This window comes from Phalacrocorax aristotelis, chromosome 1 (genome assembly GCF_949628215.1).
Source record: "Phalacrocorax aristotelis chromosome 1, bGulAri2.1, whole genome shotgun sequence".
Taxonomy (NCBI): domain Eukaryota; kingdom Metazoa; phylum Chordata; class Aves; order Suliformes; family Phalacrocoracidae; genus Phalacrocorax; species Phalacrocorax aristotelis.
This window is the reverse complement of record NC_134276.1, coordinates 18,673,471-18,697,429: the sequence shown is the minus strand read 5'-3', so window position 1 is coordinate 18,697,429 and position 23,959 is coordinate 18,673,471. Positions and strand designations below refer to the sequence as shown.

At 43.1% G+C, this 23,959-nt stretch overlaps 2 protein-coding genes and 1 long non-coding RNA gene across 3 annotated transcripts in view; 1 reads left to right on the top strand and 2 right to left on the bottom strand.

The window, feature by feature from the left end:
- DDX10 (DEAD-box helicase 10) overlaps window positions 1-22,016 on the bottom strand; it is a 217,593-nt gene extending 195,577 nt beyond the window's left edge. The window contains exons 1-3 of the mRNA XM_075082470.1: window positions 21,958-22,016; window positions 5,945-6,086; window positions 2,402-4,203 (exon numbers count right to left, since the gene is read on the bottom strand). Of these exons, the coding sequence (XP_074938571.1) occupies window positions 2,402-2,602 (201 nt within the window). The 5' untranslated portion in view covers window positions 2,603-4,203; window positions 5,945-6,086; window positions 21,958-22,016. The remainder of the gene's footprint in view (window positions 1-2,401; window positions 4,204-5,944; window positions 6,087-21,957) is intronic.
- ATM (ATM serine/threonine kinase) overlaps window positions 1-23,959 on the bottom strand; it is a 579,279-nt gene that overhangs the window by 371,288 nt on the left and 184,032 nt on the right. The gene's annotated exons all lie outside the window — the stretch shown is intronic.
- On the top strand, window positions 2,681-8,743 carry LOC142052426 (uncharacterized). The gene is made up of 3 exons (XR_012658832.1): window positions 2,681-2,842; window positions 6,256-6,774; window positions 8,514-8,743. It is a non-coding gene; the product is annotated as an uncharacterized LOC142052426 (long non-coding RNA).

The following is a 23,959-nucleotide window of genomic DNA, read 5'->3' as shown; positions in this document are numbered from 1 at the left end:
CCTATAAGAACTAATGCAACAGATAGGGATGCAAGTAGGGATTTAATACATGCATACAGCATAAATATGGCAAAACTGTTTGGAGAATATATACACTGTGTATGGGGAGAACAAAGAGGCAAAGGCAGCATCATGTGGAGGAGATGCTGGCTTCCCAGAGATCGTTTTTCAAAGTATTTCTGCCACTACATCGCTGAGACCAAATGCCCGAGATAAATCTTTTACTTCAAGCGTTCTTGCTGCCTCCGTCTAAAGAATTAGGGTGGTTTTTTTTTCATTGTCATAATCTTCGTCAAATGAATCCAGATCAACTAAGGGCAAATGACAGATGAATGGGGGTCACATTTGGCCATTCAGTCTGGCAGATGAAGAGGCTGTAATCCACTCCAAAAAGCCAGCATTTCCTCCAGTTGATGATTCTAGTGATCCTGCTCCTGCCTCTCAATATGGCCACACCATACACATATAATTTCAGTACACAAGAGCAACATTCTACTTAAGCTTCTGCAAACATGTGTCTACTACATTAGAAGAAACACTATCCCCTAAACTCAACCACTTTGTCAATGATATTACTGCTCAGAGTATTAAATAACCTGTGATGGGACTCCAAAACAAGAGACAGAGAAGAAAGGATAGCTAGATATTGCCAGAGAGCCCTAAGGTAACACAGCAGCCTAATTTGCATACAGCATTATCAAGTAAATGCAAGCTATTATCAAATGTAGAAACTATTAGGTCCTGACAACATGCAACATTAATTTCATTATGCATCTCCCTGTCTGTGTTCAAATACACCTAAATACAAAGCAATCTGTTGGATATATAATGCAATTTGGTATATAAACAATAAGACCAACACCCTGGGATGTGTGCAGAGAGTTCACAAACTCTGTACACAGCCTTTGCCAAGTTGCTTTAACTCAGTTTCTCTCTGTTGCTCAGACACACACCCTCTAGAGACCATACAGAGGCAACCATCTAAATCTAGGTTGTAACTACAGTACTGTTGAACTGCTTGTTATGTAGGAGGTTTTTCAGTCCACAATGAAAGACATATACCTACCAGTGGTCATCCCATTCAGAAAAATACAAGCTTCTAACAATTTGAGTAGTCTGTTTTCACACTCAGCATCTAAATCCTCTATTTCTACAGTGAGTAGAAACATATTGCCAAAACAAGTTAACTCAAAATTTACCCACAACAAAATACATTCATCATTTATATAGTTACCATCTTTAATTTTTGTCATAAAAACAATGAAGGATAAGTCCATTTTCCCCCTGAGAAATAATCTGTGATTCAAAACAGTAATTTGACCGTCTTTGGAAGCACACCATTTGCCTTCAAACCAGTAAAGCCAATGACTGCATGAAGCCTCAGAATACTAACTTGCTGAAACTTAACCAAAGGACCTGTCATTTTGCTTCTCAGTAACAGAGATGTTTCTCCTATACCTCATCATTACTTTCTGCTCAAATTACAACCGCCAGAAAGTCTCTACTATCAGCTGTGCTGAGTGCCACGTAACCAAGAAAGCAGCGCCGTGCTCCTCCTCAGCAGTAGCTGCAAATTCTGCAAAAGTTGGCAGGAGATAGAGCAACGCTGCAGGCGGAGCACATCTACCCGTTATTCACAATTACGGTACTTTCCGCTTATCAGTATGGCTTAAAAGCTGGCCATCTCCCGGAGGAATTCAAGGGAATCTGGGTGACAAAATCAACACCACCGACCCTGGCTTAAATATTCAAATACTTATTTCCCGACTTGAGGTTAAACAACGTACTCTTTTAGCCGATGTTTGCCTGTAGGGCACCTTCTATGGAGACAAACGTGTCCCACCTCCAACAGCGAGACAGCCATGCTGCCTGCTCAGAAGGGCCAAGTGCCACTGGTTACAACCATTCCCACCACCTGTTCCACCCTCCTCCTCCTCACGGCTCTCTCAACCACTCGGTCCCCTCCTGAGGGTCTCATTACCCCTGGCTCCACAGCCCGCCCGCAGTCACCTCCACCAGAACCGCCGGGACTGTGGTTACTGCCCTCTCCTCTGCCTGGAGGAGGAAGGGAAGGGAAAAGCATCCCTGCCTCATGGGGGTGAAAGCCCTTCTGCCTGCCTCTGAGCAGTGTCACCCAACAAACCTGTTACCTCCAAGGCACCGCCAACAGCCAGAGGAACAGCTCTGCCAACGAGGGGTACTCCCCACCCCCGCCCCACAGCCCGCCCCCTCCTCCCCCAGCCCCACCCCACACACACCACACGAGAGGGGCCGCTTCCCGCCCCGCCATGACCACCCGGCGGGTGCCCTCTCGTCCCCTCCCCGTCCCGCGAAGCCCCTCACTCCCCGCCCGGCCCGTCCTGTCCCTTCAGCACCGGCCGGCCGCCCGCCCCTGCCGCACCTCGGGGTAGCGCTGCACCAGGCGGGCGATGCCCTCCCGCTCCACCTGCCACTCGGGCCGCTTCCGCTCCTTGCGCTGCAGCCGCAGCCTCTTCGTCCGCCGCGTGTATTTCTTTTTCCAGCGCTCGAAGCTGCGCACCGGGTCCATCGCCGTCGGCTCCTGACCGCCGCCGGCGCCGCCATGGCTGCCTGCCCGGCCCATGCCGTCCCCGCCGCTCCGCTTGAGATGCGCACTGCCGCCGGGGCGGGGCTGGGCTCAGGCAGAGCGCGTCAGCAGGCCGCGACGCCGGGGGCGGGCCTGGCCCAGCCCGGCTTAGCTAGGATCGGATCGGATCGGATCGGCTCGGCTCGGCTCGGCTGGACTCGGCTCGGCTCGGCCCGGCCCGGCCCGGCCGCCAGGGAGCGCGTGCGGGGCTTCGGGCCTTCCCCGGCCGGTGGAAAGGTAAAGAGGTTGCACAAGAGTTGAAATAAAATCACGCTTCATGTAATACAACCCAAAAAATGAGCTTTTGGTGCAGCATGGAAAATGCGGCATGCAAAATGTGCTCTATGATAGAGGTTGTAAAATGAAAAAAAAACAAAAACATTTTTTAAAAAAGCCTTAATTGGAAAGGAGTGTGTGCTTAGTCCTGTCATACGTTTTGTCCTTGGCAATATGGCGTTGGTGAGGGATCAGGGAAAGAGTTCTATGACAAGTCTGTTGATGCTTTATTTGCTAATTCATTACAGTGAAAAACTGACATTTAGAAAAATCAAAAAGTAGCTGAAAGATGCTTGGTGGGCCGGGTGTTTAAGATGCTGGATTTAAGCTCTGTTTGATGTGTGTTTTGACCCCTCATAATACAGCTGTGGTCAATCGTAATGGCCTTGGCTCAGAGCCTTGAACCGTGCAGAACACGGGTTGGCAGAACATCACAGGGAAAACTACAAACATGCAGAGTTGTTTTACACTGGGTGGTATAAGGGTGGTCTCTGTCAGAAGCACATATCTCTCAAAGTAATTAGGTTTAATCAACCTGCAGATTTATATTACGCTATCTTTACGTGCACCGATTCTTAACCCCTCCCTACGGGGAAGGTCTGCATCGTCAGAAATTATTTGCTGAGTCAGTTTTAGCACTTCATCAGCACACAGAATTAAAAACAAAATCAGGCTGCAGAGTTACTGTGCCACATCAAGAAGAGAAAATTACAAGCATTTATGCAATGTCATGAGAAGGAAGTAAACACATTGATAAGGGGAACAGTGAAAGGCTCCCAAAATAATTACTGTCTCTGATGAGGGTTTGGAATTCTGGAAAGCCAAGGGAAAGAGGGAGTGTCTCCTAATTAGCTCCGCTTTTGCCATACATGTGTTGAGTGTATCACTGAAGATGTTTTCCCTCCTCTCTGACATCAGGGAATCCTGTGATCATAGAAATGTTTGTTTTCCCTTTAAAATGCGTTACATTCCTAATTTCAGGAAGGGCTGGAAAAATCTCCATTAAATATGCCCCAGCGGGATCTCTCCTCCCAGGTGCAGCCTGGAATGCAATAGTTTTCTCTAGGGGTTTATTTGCTGTTAAGATTAATAAGGATACTGAAGGTTTAACTCTTGAAACAAATGTTTTTTTTCCAGAAGTACCTGGTGAAAAACTATTTGCAGGAGGTGCTCTTCCACCCCAAAGGATGTGCTTCTGGGGGGTGCTACATCTTTCCCACAATTACAGTACATTAACTTGACATGCAAAACAAGGTCCCAGTCTAACACAATCAGACCATCCAAGGGCTCAGCTGCCATTTTAAGCATTTCTGTCTGTCCACCTGCAATACAAACAAAAACCCTCCTGTGTCGAATTTCTGCTGTTGCAGCACTGTAGTGAGATTAACCTTTTTGTAAGTAAATGTGCAGGTATAAGTGTTGTGTTTGAACATGCTGTCTTTGCTCACCTGGTCTATGTTTTGCCTACAGGCTGATCTCTCATAGCAGAACAGCAGCAGTGGTCTGTGAGTCACTACAGACATAAATCCTCAATGAGAAAAGTTATATAGAAAAATCCCATCCTATTTCTAAAACATTTTTTGCTGCTATCATGAGGAATACTGTTAATTATGTCTATATGTTTCTGATGCTTTTTAATTATTTATTTGATCATTAGCCAAAAGATCCATATACCAGGAAAGGAAAAACAGAAAGTCAAAAGCAGCCTGTCCTGTGTCCCACAGGAGAAGGTAAAACGCCAGAGAGCCTCTCAGCCTAATGCTGGGGGTCTGGGAGCCTGCAAAGGGCCAGAAGCTGCCCTTCAGTTTATTCTGCTGTCCTCTCACCCTGAGGGGCTTGCCTGAGAAATGGACAGTGGTTTGTAAAAGTTTCCCTTATATTCATGAAGAAATGTTAACATGTTAAATTTTATTTGTTTACAATGTGCAAGACTACTTCAGTTGTCTTGTAATAGTACTATCCCTAAAACTGTTGCAAAACCAGGGATCCTTCTGAGTAATAAAACGCTTGAGAGAGGGAGAAGAAAAATTTGCTTTTACAAGCTAACAAAAGATTCAAGCACGGTTGTTTACTTGCAATTTGGAGAAATGAAGAGAGTGTGGCTGTAGCAATAAATGTAACAAGGCTCCATCCAAGACCACATAGAAGAAGGGGGCAATTTTTAATTTTAAACAAGACTGATTCCAGTAGCAGTCATTCTCACATAGATTTCACTCTCATGCTTACTGAGGCTTTCCCTCTCATAAGCACAAACATATATGTGTCTGGGCAGGGTTGTTTATGGTGACAACGAGGCAAAGGGTCACCAAGTATAAAGGTCTGGGCCCTGAGGGCACTCATAGGCCTTAATGGCCCTGACCAGCCTTACCTGCGGCCTCCCCCTACACCCCGCCCTTGGGCCCAGGAGCCCCATTTCAGCTGCTCCCTGGGTCATCTGTCATGTTGGTCCCCAGCTCAGCCACAGCTCTGCTTGTCCTTGGCCATAGACCCCACTGATTGGGACTCTGAGCTGCAGACTGAGTTCCTGGCTTGACCTGGGACCTGCTTCATCACTGTGGACCTGCCCAGTCATCAACAGCTGTATCTGACCCTGGTTATGGTCATCAGGCCTGATCCTCATACTGATCCTGATCCCGATCCCAATCCTGACCCTAACCCTGAACAGAGAATTGATTTCCCAGTTTGACTTTGGACTGCCTCATCACCACAAACCTGTCTGATGAGCTGGACTCTTGGTTGACCCTGGCTGCCACCCATGAATGTGCCCTGCTCCCTCGCTCAGGGGCTGTGTTATCATACCTAGCTCCTGGCTCTTAGCAAGCAGTCAGCCCTTGCCATGCCCTGACAATCAAGCCCTTATCATTTTTTCTGTGTTCATCCTGAGTGGTGACAATGGTGCACAGTCTTTGGTATCCTTTGTATTTTCTCTTGACAAAACCTCAGGGTCAAGTTGAGTTGTATCATACTACTGTTGCTCCAGATCTGTGCTATGGGACTTTCTGTATGGCGTGGACTTAGTACATTTGGGCCTACACCCAAATCCTGCCAATTCCCCATTCTTACCTGTATTCTTTCTTGCACTTCATGGTTGGTCTTAATCTGTGACTTGCTGCACATGCATCATTCCCTGCTGTCCCATTTACTTCCGGTGCTTCATGCTGCTGCATAGACTCTTGTTCACATGCCATACACCCCAGTTAAATTCCTGTAGAGATTTGCAAAGAAAATGTTTAAGATAACTGGGGTTGATTTTATTTAAGTAAAAAAAAAAGGAACATTGTATGTGCTTAAGTTAAACTTCGGGGTTTCCATTAAATCTTTGATTGTTTTGCACTAACCCATTTTTCTACGTAATCTTGATCACCTGTCTAAAGGAGTCATCAGCAAACCAGAGGAGGTGACCCTGGAAGTACAAGATGTCAATGAAATACCACTGAAACCTTTCTCAATGAAACGGTCACGTGCTAGGAGAATTTCCTCAACTGAGAGGCTTTCGACACTCTTCCACTTATCTTCCAAGGCTTACTTGCTGTGCCTCAGGAGATTTGAGAGAAAAATCTGGAAAAATTTACATCTGAAGATTGTCCTTGAGTTTCTGTGAATGAGACATGGAAGCTTGAAAACACACACAGTGAAAGGATGGATCTTCAATGTAATATTTGCAGTACTAAGATGTAACTTCAGACTGGAAAAAAATACGGAAATGCCAGGCAGATTTATGAATGTTATTTTTAATAGAAGTAATGTTCCTACAGGAAATCATTATGAAGATTTTTTTCCTCTCTAGAGGATGTACAGTATGGCACAGAAAAATGGTAGCCCTACTTGGAAAAAGAAAAATCACTTCAAACAAGCATTATTAGGTGTGGTGGCCAGAACTGTTCAGAGAAGAGGTGGGTGTCAGGGCCCTGAGAACACTATTGGACCTTACTCAGCCAGCCAGCCTGCCCACCCTGGGGCCTCTCCCAACCCCTGCCCATGGGCTCAGGAACCCCTTTCACCTTAGCCTAAATATATTACTCTGAGCACCACAGCTGAAAAAAATCAGTGGTGCTGTCAGTTTAAAAGAGACAGCACTCTTATGCAGACCCAGGGTAAACAACTCTAAAAAGGAGGCACATTAGGTGTCTGTAATAACAAACAAACAAACAAACAAACAAACAAACAAACAAACAAACAAACAAACAAACAAACAAACAAACAAACAAACAAACAAACAAACAAACAAACAAACAAACAAACAAACAAACGTACAGAGGAAAAAAAAAACATAGAATTGGGTTTTCCTATATTGGGTAGCCCTATAATAAAAGGGCTATCACCCAAGAAATTAAATTTTAGAAGTTAAACTGGATTTTCAAAAACACAGTAGAAACACTGTTTCAGTAATTCCTCGTATGAGCAAATGGGTAAGTTGTGATGAAAAAGTATTATCAGTTATGACCAAGAATTTTGTGTGGTGTAATTGGGGGTTTGTACTTTCCTCTTAGTAACGAGCTACTGTTTCCCAGCAATAAAATAAATATGATTTTGCAGTTGACATTATGAGCTCTTCTTGTGGAACTAATAAAGTGAAAATGCTTTTATCAAGTATATCAATTACAGGAATTTGGTTTTACGTAGACACTGCAAAATGTATTCTGCTCTGGAAGAAAAGTAGTCACACTATTACTCTAAATATAAATGCATGGTCCAGCTTAAAAACTCTTGGAACAAATAACCAATTGCAAGTTTGTCATTACACACATACACAGGCAACATAGAGTTAATTCTGAAAGATTTCTTACAGGTATCTGGATTTAAACGTTCCTACCACAGAAAATTTTAGAATTAAGTCTTTTCTGTCCACGTAGGTAAATAGTTTTATATTTTGAAAAAGCCAACTGTCACATATAAAATAATATTAGAAAGTAGCTGCTTGTTTTTCAAGCCTGAGACTACCAGAGGACAAATGATGTCTTCATGGAGAGAAATATGTCCTTCTCCAATCCAGTCCTTCACTCATTTTCTTTGGCCATGGAAAATCCAGTAGACACCACTATGGAAACAGCGCTCAGTTCTTAAAACTGTCCTTCAAAAAGTTTCCAAATTGGGATTCTTTTAGGAGACACAGGTTATAAGCCTATTATCCTCTTAAAACCTGGGGTGAAACAGACTGGGAAAAGTGGGGGAAGAGAGAGGACTTATGCTTCTCTGTTGTCTTGATTACCAGAATTTTAACCAAATGCCGATTATATGGATTGGAATGACAGCAACCAACTTACCAAATGTTTAAATGAAAGCCACCCTCCAAAGGACAGATTTAAGTTTACACAATAAAATTAATCTTTGTGCCATGATGCTTCAAAAACACTCAATGTATGTGAAAAACAGCGATGGGGAAAAATTAACAATGTTTCTTCAAAATCAGAAGCAAAACCAGCTTGTCAAGTCTCTAGAAATGCTGAAGAATATTGACACTGTTGGTCAGGAAGCTTTGAATTATATTGTATGATACAACAATGTTTTAGGAAAAAAGCTGAAGAGCTCTTTAATAAGATAGCATAAACCATTTCTTCTGGAATGACAAAGGATTTTTTGTGTTCTAGGGGACTACTGTTGGTGATTCTAATATTCATTATTTATTCTGCAGGGCCTCAAAATGAACTTTTTGCCAGTGAAAGTGCACCTGAATGTTGGGAAAGTTGTGATGAAAGCCCTGGTCAAAGAGGACACTTCCATAGTCAAGGAAAAAGCTTTCGCTCAGATTGTAAGACAACAATGTGACCACCTGTAAAATGGAAACTAATTTTAAAAATTAATGACTTACTGTGTCATACTTTTAGTCTTTAAATAAAACTCTTTAAAATGTTATATGTAAAAGCTTCTGTTTTAAAAACACACGGGATGGAGGTTAAAACAAATAAAAAATTGAAACATTTTTCCTTTAAGCCAGCAAAGGTGTTTTTATTCAATGTTATAAGCATGACAAATCTTGCAAGAAATATATGATGGGGTTTGCTGAAACTTGTTTTCCCTCACAGAACTGTCAAACACACCCAGACTTTGCAGGCCCTGTCACTTCACTGCTTCCTACAGCTTGCCCTGCAGCACTTTGCACTTCTCAGAGCTTTTGGTGCCAGGACCAGGATGAAGTTTAGGTATATCTAAGCCACTAGAGGCCGTACCAGACCTGTAGAAATAAAAATTACTAATAAACCATGATGACAATAGCTACATACTAAAAAGAACCACTAAATAATCAAGCCTGCCTTTTTTTGATGGCCAGGATCTGTGTGCAGTCCTGGAGCACAGGGTGTTATTCCAGTTCAGGGGACTCCATAAGTATGTGTTTAATTTTGAACACATTTGACAGTTCTTTCGCAAACTGAGCTGATTTTCTGTCTCAGATGCAGAGTTGACAAATCAAATTACGAAAGATCAGTTAACCTTTCAGATGATCACACATTTTGGAAGAATGCCATTTCTGAAACAGAATAGTATATACCATGGTGCTACTGAGGCTTAATATAAAAATGACACACTTAAATGCTGTCATTTAATTACAAAAAAACTTTATGGATAAAACGACTTGCATTTAGCACAGTTCTTAGGCTCTTTGTATTTCAGAATCATTTCAGGAGACAGTTAATGTATTGTTTTTCCCAGCCCATTAGCATAGTACAATATATTTAGTTTGTAAGATATGTAAAAAATGGCACTGTGCCTTTATGCAGCAGGCACTTATGCCTTATTATCTGTGGTTTCGTGTGCTTGATTATTCTTGCATTTGGAGAGTCATAGTTTATTATTTTGATTCTGTAGTTTATTCACTAGGTGTATTGCTCAACTCTGAGGTGCACATTTCTCTCCTACTTACTATGACTTAATAACACCTCTTTGTGTGGCTGTGAAGTGTAATCCACCCAGCCTGCCCTATGTATCTGCATAATTCTGGCTGTAGAAGTTAACTTTGGTTTAAATGTTTATACTCATTAGACCTGTATTTGACAGCAATAGGTCATGAGACCAATTTTAATGAAGAGACATGGGCTGGGAGTCAGTCACAGAAAGGCAATGTGGGAAGGCAAAAGGAAGCTGAAGATAAACTACCTCAATAGTACCTGTTTACGCCGACAGAGGTGAGGGTGGACTCATGTCCATGTCTACACCACTCAACTGACAATCCCTATACTTGTGCTCTGGTAGGAATCCAGTGTGGGTCCATATGGACATTAGCCACATGAACTGTGAAGTTGTCAAACCAAATTCATTGCATATATAACTGCAAAGTCACATCAAAAATAAATTTAACTTCATGCTTTATTACTTCAGTTGTACTAGATTTCTCAAGCAGAAGGCGTTCTCAAGACTCAGGTGAAAAGGATACTGTCACGATAGCGTGAGTAGCCACATGTGACCTCCAAAAACCAGAGCAATCGCAGCATTCTAAAAAATGGAGACAGAAAAGCTGCAGCGCTAAATCCCCTCATCTACACACTCGCTAATGCAAGGAAAGGGTACAAGATTTTCTTTCTGCAGATTTGTCTACAGTTCCATACTGACGGTCCATTCACGATCGATGGAGTACAGCCATGTGCCTGAATACTTGGATTTCTGAATCTAACAATAACATTTCTGTACTACTGCTGGTTGTAAGAACGCAGAAAAAGCAAAACCAAAAACATTGTTAAGAAAAACAATGGTTTTTATGGGAGATTCTGGATACTTTTTTTAGACAAACCAGCATAATGATTTCACATTTCTTAGCAATCAAATCCCAGGGGTTGGATTCAGCTCCAGACTGTAGATAGATACGTATAGGCATCTAAATGGAAGAGCTTGGTTCGGTTGCTCTGTTGCCATCTGAGATGCTGTAAGGCATCCTGTCCAAGCCTCAGCTGCTTCTCCAGAAGGGCACAGATCTCCCATATGCCCCATGTCATATCTGCCAGCCTTGTGCAGATGCTTCTATATCCCAGGCACTTATGTTTAATCCCACTGGAAACTGTAGAGCTATTTGGCTTATTTTGAAAGAGGCATCTCATTTAATCATCTGAATCCCTCTCTAGGCTCCATTAGCTGTATTGGCTAGATCTCCACTCACTATAATGGGAGCATGACATGTAGATGCAACATGTAAGTGCCTGCAAGCTGGAAATGACTGTCCCACATCCCTCCCCAAAGAGTTTAATGTTCACCACATGTAAAGACTCAGTAAGATGCATGTGAAAACATGGACCTAAAATGCTTCACTGAGCCTCAGCAGATTAGTGTTCCAGTTTCACTTCATTTAGCAATCCTTCAAATCATTTTAGCATCAACCGTAACACTGAGGAAACAGGTTATTTCAGCAGCTGTGGTTGATTCACAGGCAAAGTTAAAGCCTAAACAAATATTTCAGTGGGTTTTTTTTTTAATCTGGTTCACAAAATGTTCAGTATTCTTTAATTAAATTAGCATCTCTATTTCAGATTTAATTTATACAGGTTTAGCAACTGATAAAAACAAACAAAAAACCCATAAGAGCTTTACACAGCTCTACAAAACACTGGTTCCTACCAAATTCAAGAGCTTGACAGCTGCAGCCGCTCAGTCTAAGCTAACAGGCTCTGCTGCTCAGTGGTGTTAGGCAGCATAAACTTCCTACCACAAAGCTCAGGTTCATGGCTTCCAGGGGAGACATGGATAACCATGCAACCATTGACGCTCATCTATGCAGGTGTTACTTGGCAGTCTCCTATTTTGCTCACAAAGGAACAAATCAAATACGCCTGAACAGTAAGCTATAAGTACCTCTTGCATAAATAAATATTTTGAAGAGTAAAGGGAAAGCACCACTGGCAATCTATGGGGTCTCTTCTGGCACATGATTTTCAACTATTTGGAAGTGATCTGAAAATGGAGTTAGGAGTGAGGAGGCAAAGTTCAGTCTTTGTCTGAGCTACATTGCAAGAATGCCTTTGCATGGCCATGCACCTCACTGAGCTGGACACAGACCATGATGCACTGAGTTGACTCCCTGGCTTGACCTTGGACCTCAGATCACCATAGACCTGTGTCTGCTGGTCACTGGCATGTGGCTGAGCTAGGTGACCACCACCGGACCTGCCCTGCTCACCCTGCTCAGGCACCATGGGACCATGACTTGTCAGTGAGGAGGACACTGTTCCTGCCTGCCTTGCTGTCACTCTACACTCCCCGTTCACCTTTCCTTGCAGAGCAGCCTTGCTGCTGCCAACAGTATGTTATCTAGTGTGACAAAGGATTTCCTGTGAAGACAGTAGAATAACTGGCTAGGTAATAAAACAACAATTAAAATTCAGTGTAAATAAAGGTGAGATTATGTAGATGGGGAACAACCATCCCAACTTTGTATGTACCAAAGATGGGCTCTGAGTTGATTTTACAACCCTTAAAATCTGAGTGATTTGAAGAGCCAGTTTCTATTATAAGTTTCTTATTCAGGCATTCACTGTCTAGCTATCTAGCCAGAAATTATCCCATGATGGACAAATAAGACCAACTAAAAGCAAAAGTAACAAAAGCCCCAGTGTTATTGCTGTATACCATTAAGTTGTATATGTGTATGTTGTCCAGCTGGATGGTGGCATGTAGAGCTTTAATAGCAACAGCACTCAGCTTTCTACCCCAAGACTGTAGACAGTCTGTGAAGAATTTATACTGCACATCAGTCAGTGAAGTCCAAGGCAAATATTCTGTGCTCTGCTTTTCCTTGTCTGACACGGAAGAAAACTGCATGCATTCATTCACATTGACCTGTATTGGTCAGTTTGGGTTTTCTATACTGTCTGGCCCCTCAACAGCCTCATGATGTCAGGAAATAGTAGCATCTTCACTGCACAGAAAGGCTGAATAAAGGAGAGAACATCTGCGTGGCTTACTTTCTCTTAGAAGACCCAGAACACTCACATCCCTTTAAACACAGCAACTCAAATACTGCTAGAACTTTAAATCCAGTCCTTGCTGGCGTTTTGCTGTAGCTGTACATGAGGCTTAGGTTTCACTCTGCAATACTTCAGATGTGGAAAGAAGGTAGCTCCTTTTAGGGATGAATAAAACTGTAAGAAGCACATCTAATCACACCGAGTGTTCACAGAAGCACACCATGGCAAGAATGTGCTTGGGCATTGCCTCTCTGCTCAGGATAGTATCAATGGATTCAGAAACATGAATATGAATTCAAATTGGAGTGGCAAAAAGCTTCCGTTCTTCCTACCATTTATTGTTACTGCCTTTCATTTTAAATCTGTGCTTACTGTTTTTTGTGCCGTAAAAATTGGCATAATACATATCAGCATAATATAGCATATTATGCTATTGAATGAGTTACAAAGATAACAAAAAAGACAGGTCTTACTTAAAAAACACATGCTTGAAAAGGAACTAAAAAACAGAGGAGAAAACCCAGGATACACAGTGAGATTCAGTTTAACTTTAGGAAGAAGGAAGAGGCATTTGAGTTGCTACTTATGTTCCTGTAGAGGAGAAGAAAAAGATTTATTTTCCTTAATGGGGAATTGTTTTAAGCAGTGCAGAATGACTGAACTTGGTGGACTGAGAATCCAGACTAATAGCTTTAACTTACAGCAATTTGTGTGTGTGTGTGTGTTTTGCTTTGTTTTCCCTTCAGTTGTCTTTCAAAAGCAATAGCAACCAAAACTGTGCATTCATCACCTCCTCTTTGATCCACGCTCTTGATAGCAGCTATTTTGCATCTTTGTTCTAATCACTCCACCCATTCCTTGCAGTAATATTAACAAGAAACTTCCTGTGCGTGGATGCCTTTCTGCAATGAATCCAATTACTGCGGCTCCAGGGAGGGGTTCAATGGGCCACAGATGCAACAGGGAAGACAGATTGGTGTGACAGATATATTTTTAAAAGCAGTTCACAGTCCTCAAGGTTGTGAGGCAACTGCCTTTCACTGTGGAGAACTTCTCTGATCAACACGTGGCTCAGAGGCTAGTGCCATCGGTGAAATTTTGGGTTTTTTGATCATGGGGAGGTTTATACAGCACCGGGCCTGCTGGCAGTGCTTGGAGTTCACCTGTCTCAAAGGGGGAAAAGGATTCTTGCAAATGAGTCAGCAGGGCTCATCAAGAGGGCTTCAAACTACGTTCGAAGGGGGAAGAGGATGTAGCCAGGCCCACCAGAGAAGAGCCTAGGGGTGGCATGCCAGGGTTGGTGGTGAAACCAATAGCCCAGCTCAAGTGCATCTACACCAATGCACGCAGCATGGGCAACAAACAGGAGGAGCTGGAAGCCATTGCGCAGCAGGATAGCTACGACTTAGTTGCCATCACAGAGACATGGTGGGATGACTCTTATGACTGGAGTGCTGCAATGGATGGCTATAAGCTCTTCAGAAGGGATAGGCAAGGAAGGAGACGTGGTGGGTGGCTCTGTATGTTAGGGAGTGCTTTGATTGTGTAGAGCTTAGCAACTTTGATGATAAGGTTGAGTGCTTATGGGTAAGGATGAGGGGGAAGATCAACAAGGCAGATATCCTGCTCGGGGTCTGTCATAGACCACCCAAGCAGGATGAAGAGGTAGATGAAGTGTTCTACAAGCAGCTGAAGGAAGTATCACAATCAGTTGCCCTTATTCTAGCGGGGGACTTCAATTCACCAGACGTCTGCTGGAAATACAACACACAAGTGGAGAAAAGCAGTCTAGGAGGTTCCTGAAGTGTGTGGAAGAGAAATTCTTCACACAGCTGGTAAGTGAACCTGCCAGGGGAGGTGCCTCACTTGACCTCCTGTCCACAAACAGAGAAGGCCTTGTCGGTGATGTGGTAGTCAGAGGCCATCTTGGGCTTAGTGACCATGATATGATTGAGTTCTCGATTCTGGGCAAAGTAAGAAGAAGGGTCAGCAGAACCACTACCATGGACTTCCGGAGGGCACACTTTGGCCTGTTTAGGGCACTGGCTGGGAGAGTCCCTTGGGAGGCAGTCTTAAAGGGCAAAGGAGTCCAGGAAGGCTGGGCTTTCTTCAAGAAGGAAGTCTTGCAGGCACAGGAGCAGGCTGTCCCCAAGTGCCACAAGACGAACTGGTGGGTAAGACGACTGGCCTGGCTGAGCAGGGAGCTTCTGCTGACACTCAGGGAAAAAAGGAGAGTCTGCCACTTTTGGACGAAGGGACAGGCAACACAAGAAGAGTACAGAGACCTCGTTAGGTCTCGCAGGGAGAAAATTAGGCAAGCAAAAGACCAGCTAGAACTCAACCTGGCCACTGCTGTAACAGATAACAAAAAATGTTTTTACAAATATGTTAACAAAAAAAAAAGAGAATCAAAGAGAATCTGCATCCTCTATTGGATGTGGAGGGGAACACTGCAACTGAGGATGAGGAAAAGGCTGAGGTACTAAATGCCTTCTTCGCCTCAGTCTTTAACAGCCAGACCAGTTATCCCCAGCATATTCAGCCCCTGAAGCAGGAAAGCAGGGACGGGTCACAGAATAAACCCCCCCATAGTCCAGGAGGAAGCAGTTTACAACCTGCTGCGCCACCTGGACACTCACAAGTCTATGGGGCTGGATGGGATCCACCCGAGAGCACTGAGGGAGCTGCCAGAGGAGCTTGCCAAGCTACTCTCCATCATTTCCCAGCAGTCCTGGTTCACAAGGGAGGTCCCAGATGACTGGATGCTTGCTGATGTGATGCCCATCTACAAGAAGGGCCGGAAGGAGGATCCAGGGAACTACAGGCCTGTCAGCCTGACCTTGGTACCAGGGAAGGTTATGGAGCGGTTTATCATGAGTGAGCTCACCAAGCATGTGCAGGACAACCAGGAGATCAGGCCCAGTCAGCATGGCTTCATGAAAGGGATGTCCTGCCTGACCAACCTGATCTCCTTCTATGACAGGGTGACCTGCCTACTGGATGAGGGAAAGGCTGTGGATGTTGTCTACCTGGACTTTAGTAAAGCCTTTGCTACTGTCTCCCACAGCATTCTCCTGGAGAAGTTGGCTGCTCACGGCTTGGACAAGTGCAGTCTGTGCTGGGTTAAAAATTGGCTGGACGGCTGAGCACAGAGCACAGTGGTGAATGGAGTCAAATCCAGTTGGCGGCCAGTCACGAGTGGTGGTTCCCAGGGCTCAGTGCTGGGGCTGGTCCTGTTCAATATCTTCACTGATGATCTGGATGAGGGGATTGAGTGCACCCTCAGTAAGTTTGCAGATGACACCAAGCTGGGTGGAAGTGTCGATCTGCTGGAGGGCAGGAAGGCCCTACAGAGGGAGCTGGACAGGCTGGATTGTTGAGCTGGAGCCAACGGTATGAGATTCAACAAGGCCAAGTGCCGGGTCCCGCACTTGGGTCACAACAACCCCATGCAACGCTACAGGCTTGGGGAGGAGTGGCTGGAGAGGTGCCTGGAGGAAAAGGACCTGGGGGTGTTGGTTGACAGCCGGCTGAACATGAGCCGGCAGTGTGCCCAGGTGGCCAAGAAGGCCAATGGCATCCTGGCTTGTAGCAGAAATAGTGTGGCCGGCAGGAGTAAGGAAGTGATCATGCCCCTGTACTCGGCACTGGTGAGGCTGCACCTTTAATATTGTGTTCAGTTTTGGGCCCCTCACTACAAGAAAGACATTGAGTCGCTGGAGCATGTCCAAAGAAGGGCAACGAAGCTGGTGAAGGGTCTAGAGAACAAGTCTTATGAGGAGAGGTTGAGGGAGCTGGGGTTGTTTAGCCTGGAGAAGAGGACGCTGAGGGGAGAACTTATCGCTCTCTACAACTACCTGAAAGGTTGTAGTGAGGTGGGTGTTGGTCTCTTCTCCCAGGTCACTAGTGCTAGAATGGCCTCAAACAGCTTCAAGCTGCATCAGGGGAGGTTTAGATTGAATATTATGAAAAAAATCTTCACTGAAAGAGTGGTCAGGCATTGGAACAGGCTGCCCAGAGAGGTGGTGGAGTCACCATCCCTGGAGGTATTTAAAAGACGTGTAGACGAGGCAGTTCAGGGCATGGTTTAGGAGACATGGTAGTGTTGGGTTGACAGTTGGTCTTGATGATCCTAGAGGTCTTTTCCAACCTTTATGATTCTATGATTCTACAGGTTGAAATAGGTAACTGCATTTTGTTAGGCCCCCAAAAAAACCTTGTACAGGATGAATAGATTCTGTGTCAGTTCTTGGCCAGTATGGGCTGGAAAAATGTGCTTTGCCAAATAATGACCTTGAAGATATACTGTAATTCATGAAGGACATAAGCATCAATCGAAATTTCAAAAAATGAAGTGAAAAATAAACCATTGAAAAACATGTTCTTTCTAGAAAGACAGAAAAGCCATTTTAAATCCTGTGAAAGACATAGTTAATAGTATCTTTTAAAGGAATTACAGACTATCCATATTATGAACTATCAAATCATCTCTCAACGTGCTGATTTGGTGTGCAAGGCATTTATCTGAAGAGTTCAGGTGAATGGTTCCTTGCACTTCCTGGCCTCAAACCTGCTTGCCAACATCATGATGGGATGCTTAACTTCAGTGCATTTCCCTGACCCTTCAACAGCTGGACACCATGCTGTGGGGGCGGTAGGGAGCTGGGTTCACAGCCAGTCTTCTGCAGTTCCTACACCTTCCAGGACAAGGCTGTACTCAGAGTATTAAAACTCCTATGAACAGGCCAGTTTCTGATGAGCTACAGATTTTTAAGGGTCCTTGCTGTAAATTTATCACCATTTCTGTTGTCTTTAGCAGCTTAAGTGTGTGAAAAGCATTTGCAGTATATTAATTTTGAAGTATCTCAGTGGTCTTAGTTGACATTCCTGTGTTGGATTAACTTTTTACTGGATAGATGGAAGCTGCCCCTGAAGCCTTGAAGCATAGTTTTCTTTCATATTCTGTGATCTAGAGTCAACATTAACATAGTGTAAATTTTGCTCCAATAATGGCTTAAATGTACTTAAAAATAAATGTCTCTGATTTATTTAATGACTTTCTTTAGCAATAGGAGACAGTTGTCTGAACATAAGCTCACAGTTTATTACCCTGATCACTTAACCACACTATTTTACCTCTGCAGCATGTAAATATAGAAACAATAAAAGGAGGAGCTGCAGATTATGACAAGAGAGGAACAAAACCCAGAAGAATTTGAGACTTTCATTTTCCTACCATAATGCAGCCTTTAAAAGCAAGTTGGGGAATTACTTTACAGGCTGGATAGTCTCCAAAAGGTAAAAGACTTTTACAAGCAGTTATCAGGATATAGGTATTAAAGTAGTTTCTCATATAGAGTTCAACATTAACAATTTTTCAGTGAACAGTGCAGACAGAGAAGCTGTGTTTGTTTATATCATATGCATTTGCATGCCTTTAGAGACCTTTCTTCTGACTCAAGGCCTGATTTTGCTGAGGAGATGAGAACTGGTGACATATGAGTTCCCCGCTTCTCCTGAGTTTCAAAATAAACCAATTTTTGCTTTTTTAGAAAACAGATCCTTCAAAACCAGTGGTATATGCTAGTTTGTTTTTAACTAGTTTTACAAGTGTTTATGCACTTATTTAGTAATAAGTCAGTTTGGTTTTTCAAGAGCTTCAAACTAGAGCAATAAAGTTGCACTGTCATTTCTAAGATACCACTGTATTTTTTTGCCTCATTGCCACTTATAATATCCATAGCATAGCTACATACTGGGATATATAGTTATATAGAAGCTTTACAGCTGTTGAAGTAACATCATTCACAAATGTTTAAATGGATACCTGCATTGATATCACATTTAGTGAGATGAATTGATATCATTAGTCTTCTGCAAAGTCACACGTCACATCTACATGTGTTGGCGACAGACAAACTTTTCCCAGAGATACACATAAATAGTACTGAAAAAAACCCACCAGCAATTTGACTCAAAGAACACTCCATAAAGAGATTCAAATCATCTATAAATCCAGCATTACAGAAAAATCATATGCAGATGCACTGGAAATATGAGGTTTTATCTGTTTATCAGGAAGACAACTTAGGATTGGGTGGAAAACAACAGTACTATTCAGAGGACTGAAGAACAGCGAAGATAAGAAAAATCCTCAGTGGCTCCATTGCCTTGAACTTTGAACAATAGTTTACATTATCATCACATGAACAAAATATGCTAGTATTGTTATTAACAATGCCTCCAATTTATAGTCACTTTGCACTGGAACAAGGTCTTTTTTTCATAAAGTTACTAAGGAATTATTGATATTAAGTATATTGGTAAGTGGGTCCCCATTTAACAAAGTTACTCAGCCGGTTTGCAAATACCTCAGTATATATAAACTGTGTTTACCCTTAACCCAAGCAGCTAGACAGTATTTAGGACTATATTGTTGGGTCATTTTCACTGGAAGAAAAATACCTCTTCTCTCTCTGCATATCCTGGTTGTGCAAATCATCTCTCCAAATTCCTGTTTGCTAAGTACAGTAACAAAACACAAAAGCAGGAGGCTAACTTCCACATTCAGAAGCCTAGCTCAGATAAGTCTGAACTCACAATTTCTGATCCATGTAGAATTACAGGTACTGGATTTCACTGTTTGTTTTCTTCCTGTAGTAGAATACAGGCATGAACATGAATTTTATGTTTACTATTTTCTGTTAAATGATAATTATATAATTCCATGTCAGTGATAACAAAGAATTATATGTCATTAAGTAATGTGGATTAAAAACCCAGTAGATTTGAAGAAGACTGTAAGCCAGTGACTACGACTTGCTCCTTCTGGGTTCCCCTTCAGGCTACAGTACTAGTGGTCTCCAATGCTCTTTTTAACGTCCTGGTTGCTTTCATACACTCACATGGTCTGATGCAACAAAATCAACATTCTTCCTTTTCCCCATTCTAGGAGTCACTCTGGTTTGATCATCCAGTAGAGTGGAGCTGAAGCCTCCTACAACTAGGTCAATAATATTTTGCCTTCATGACACAAACAAATGACCTACTCAGAAGTATTCTCCCAGCTCAAAGTTATTCCAAATATGTTGCTGGGTTAACCACACACTAGTAGGCTTTGTCAGATTAGGCATTGCCTTTCTGTGCAAGTGATCTGTGAGACCCTCCACAGCTGTCTCACCATCCTCTTCACCAGTTTCTCCTACTTTCCCTCCCAGTCATCGATGCTGGTGATTGTTGGGTCTGGATGCCGCAGGTTCCAATTTAACACTTTGCTTTAACTTTAGACTCTTACCTCAGACTTTTCCTAATCTTTCACTCAGTCTCTCCACTGGACACTTGCCTTCCTCAGAGCCTGTTTTGTTCCACCCTCAGCCCATGCTGTTGCTTCCATCATCTTGTGCACCAACAACATATCACCACAGCCCATGCTGGACCCAAAATTATGTTTCCCAGCTAAGAAGGTCATTTGGTAAATCCTTTCCAATTTTATCTTTTTCTGGCACAGAGCCAGGTTATGGGCATATTGCCAGCACACATACTGCTCTCCTACCCCACCCTGGGCCTCATGTCTTTGTGCCTACCTCACTTCTGGAGCCATGCCTGGGGCCGCACCCCTTGCTACACCCCCGCAGTGGAGCCACTCCTGGTCCTGGCCTGAACACCTCTGCGTCAGCCCCACCTGTGAAGCTGTGCCCCAGGCTGGGCTTCTCCCCACACCCTTAGCCTTGTGCTTCCCTGCCGGCTTCCTCCATGTGTTTACCAGCAGTGGAACCCAGCCTGGGTCCAGCAGGCTGTAGTGCCTGATGGCTTGAGTTTTGAATGCAGACAAAACATATACATAGGTACAATTATAATTTATTCAGCTTGAGAAAAGGAGAGAACATGGGCTGTAACCGTATGCTCCTCTCCCAGGTAAACATCAATCAGACATCTAATATCTTGTGGATTTTTAATTGATTTGTAGGTTGACATAGTTATATGCCATCCCCAGACAGATCAGGCTCCTCTATAGGTACATCTTCCAGCACAGGTGTTCTTCTTCTCTTGTGATGACTTTTGCTGCAGCAGCAGTTGTGCTGGGTCTGGCTGGGATGGAGTTAACTTTCTTCATAGCAGCCCATACCCTGCTGTGTTTTGCATTTGTGACTAAAACAGTGTTGATAACATACCAGTGTTTTGGATGTTGCTGAGGAGTGTTGGCACAGCATCGAGGGTTGGGTTTTTTTTCTGTTCCCCACTCTGCCCCACCAGCAAGTAGGCTAGGGGTGCACAAGAAGCTGGGAGGTGACACAACTGGGACAGCTGACCCAGGCTGACAGAACAGGTGTTCCATGCCACATGACATTGTGCTCAGCAATAAAATCTCAGGGAAAGGAGGAGGAAAGGGGATGATTATGGTTAAAGCATTTGTCTTCCCAAGTAAGTGTTACGTGTGCTGAGGTCCTGTTTCCCAGGAAGTGGCTGGACACCTGCCTGTCAATACGAAGTAGTAAGTTAATTCCTTATTTTGCTTTTATTGTGTATGCAGCTTTGCTTCACCTATTAAACTGTCTTTATCTCAACCCATGAGTTCTCAGCTTTTGCTATTCCAAGTCTCTCCCCCACCCCTCCTTGGGGGAAGTGCGCAAGAGACCGGGTAGGGGCTCAGCTGCTGGCCAAGGTCAGCCCACCACAGCACTCAAACTACCTTGGCTTTGGCTGACAAAGTCTTTTCAGTGTCCTGAATTAATACAGATCTATTCTTTGTCACCAGGGCTGATGGAAAACAGATACAAGTGTCACCATCAGGGCATGGAGGAAGAAATGGTTTTGCTCCTGATCTTCAATGAGGACGAGTTTGAATGAAAAAGTATTTTTGCTACTCAGACCTAATCATCCGTAACAAGGGTTAATTGCAAAGGCACAGAATTATTTCTGCCTCCTTTTGAACATCTTCTGCCAAGCATCACAGTGCCAAGGAAATTAAGGAGAGAGAGAAAAGTTTTGCTGTTCTGGGTAGCAGGATTCAGCTCCTCCTTAAAAACATTGACTGTTTTTTCATTACTATTCTTCCCGTCCCCAGCCCAGGACAGCATGTTCCAGCTACTCACAACACCATGATTTTTAAGACCATACAAAAAGTAACTACCATCACCAGAGGCTGCCTATACAGGAGAGAGAAGTTAAGGTGTGATAAGAAGCTCCTACCTGCCTCCAGATTAGTTATTTGTCCAGCTGGGAGCCATACTACTGCTTCCACTGCTGCTGGCAGCTGCTGCTATTGCTGAGTAATAGTGTGTCACCCAGGTAATGCAACATGTTGCTTTTCAATGTGCTAAATCACTTAGGTAGTCAGTCCTACCAGTGCTATTTTCTATTTCCTGAGGCAGCAACTGATCTCAAAAACAGGCTGTCAGGTATACCAGCACCACTATGTAAGGCTCCCTATAATGAAGTAAGGGCTGGTATCAAAGGACCTGCAGGGTAAGCAAGTCCTTGCAAATTAGCCTACTAGATAGAGTATCCATGCTACATGTGGCCCAACATCATTATTGTGTAATTTTACTAATTTGGTAATGACTGTTGCCATGCTGATCATGTGGCAACATTTCCACCATCAAATCCAGCAGAGTAGATGAACACATTTGTTTACTGAACATACAAATCTCAGATAAATCCCAGCTGTTACTAAGGGTTTGCTATCTTGGTTCTGTATTTTTCATTTGCTCTTAAGAAAGAGGCTTTTATGTAGTTTGTGTGAGCTGGTAAATAAAACAAGAAGCTAAAACTGAATAAGATATTTTGATGGCTCTTCTGCCATCAAAATGCTTTTACTAGGATTTTTGTGCTAGTAAATCAGAAAGTGAAACTCATCCTGTCTTTATAGTGTTATAAAACTTGTGTGGAATTTTTTTGTCTGATGAAATAGGCTTGTATAAGACAAAATTTATGGATGGTATTACAGGAAGATGAGATATATAAATTATTCTGCATGTCACCGTACAAAAAGTTACCAGAAAATGCTGCAGTTATATCAATATATATATATGCAGCCTCTAACACCTTCCCTGTGGATCATTGATACAATTTCTCTGTTTTTCGTTATTCCCTGTAAAACCCCTAAGTAACATATTACATATCACTGTCACTTTTAATGCACACAAACTTAATGTTTCTTTCAGTATGAAATATAAAGTCTGCAAGGATAATTAACAAAGTGATAATTTGCAGGAAAACTACTGATGTAGTTAATTCAATTGGAACACGAAAGACTTTTTAATTCTGCATCCCTTGAGGACCCAGAGTTTCTGTTAGTCTGCACCAAATTTTCTTAAATACAAGTTGACACAATTAGAGCAATTCAAGAGCAGATTCACCCGGGAGGAGAGCACCAAAGGTGCTGAAGTTACCCTACTAGCATTATGTGCTATAATCTTCAGTAGTCCCCATTAAAAAGCTCTGCAGAGCACACATTTCTCCCCTAGAGGCTTACATAGGCTGACTATTCACAAGTGGCTGGATTTGATGCTGTAATCAAAGTTACTCAGAATGTTGAGTCAATGAAAGCTAGGAATGGCACAGCAGAGCTAGTTTATAGGAAAACTGCTTGTTTAGCAAAAATCTCATGCCACAAGAATGGGGTAGGGAGAATAAAAGTAAAAGCATTTGATTTTGCATCATTGTTTGTTTCTAACCTCTCGAAGCTGCTTATATTTCTCCATCTAGTTAAATCCTCTTCCTTTACTACCAGGTGGACCAGAAGTCCTTCGCCTTCATCCACTCCCATACTGATCCAGTTCTTTTAATTTAATCCTGCTTTTAATATGCAGAGTTGCTACTCAGTTTTTTCGTATGTCTAAAAGAATCCTTCCAAGCTGACCTCTTTTGCCTTTGCACCAGGGTTGTCAAACATGGGTTGGCTGGGGAACCTGTAATGCACAGCTCTCAGTGGACAGCCAAGGAAAGACGGCCTTCTCTCTCTGCTCACACAGCTCCTGGTAATGTTCAGGATTCAGGATCTCAAGCCTGTATTAATCTGAAGCAAATTTTCAGATAGAAATAGAAACTGATTTAGAGAATAGAGGTTTAGAGTTTAACTCCAGAGTTTGTTAATCTCACTCGGATGCTAACTCCTTCAACAGAATTTCCTCTCTCCCCTTCTTCAAGACCTCTGTACTAGTTGCACATGCAAATCAATGAACTGTGAAGC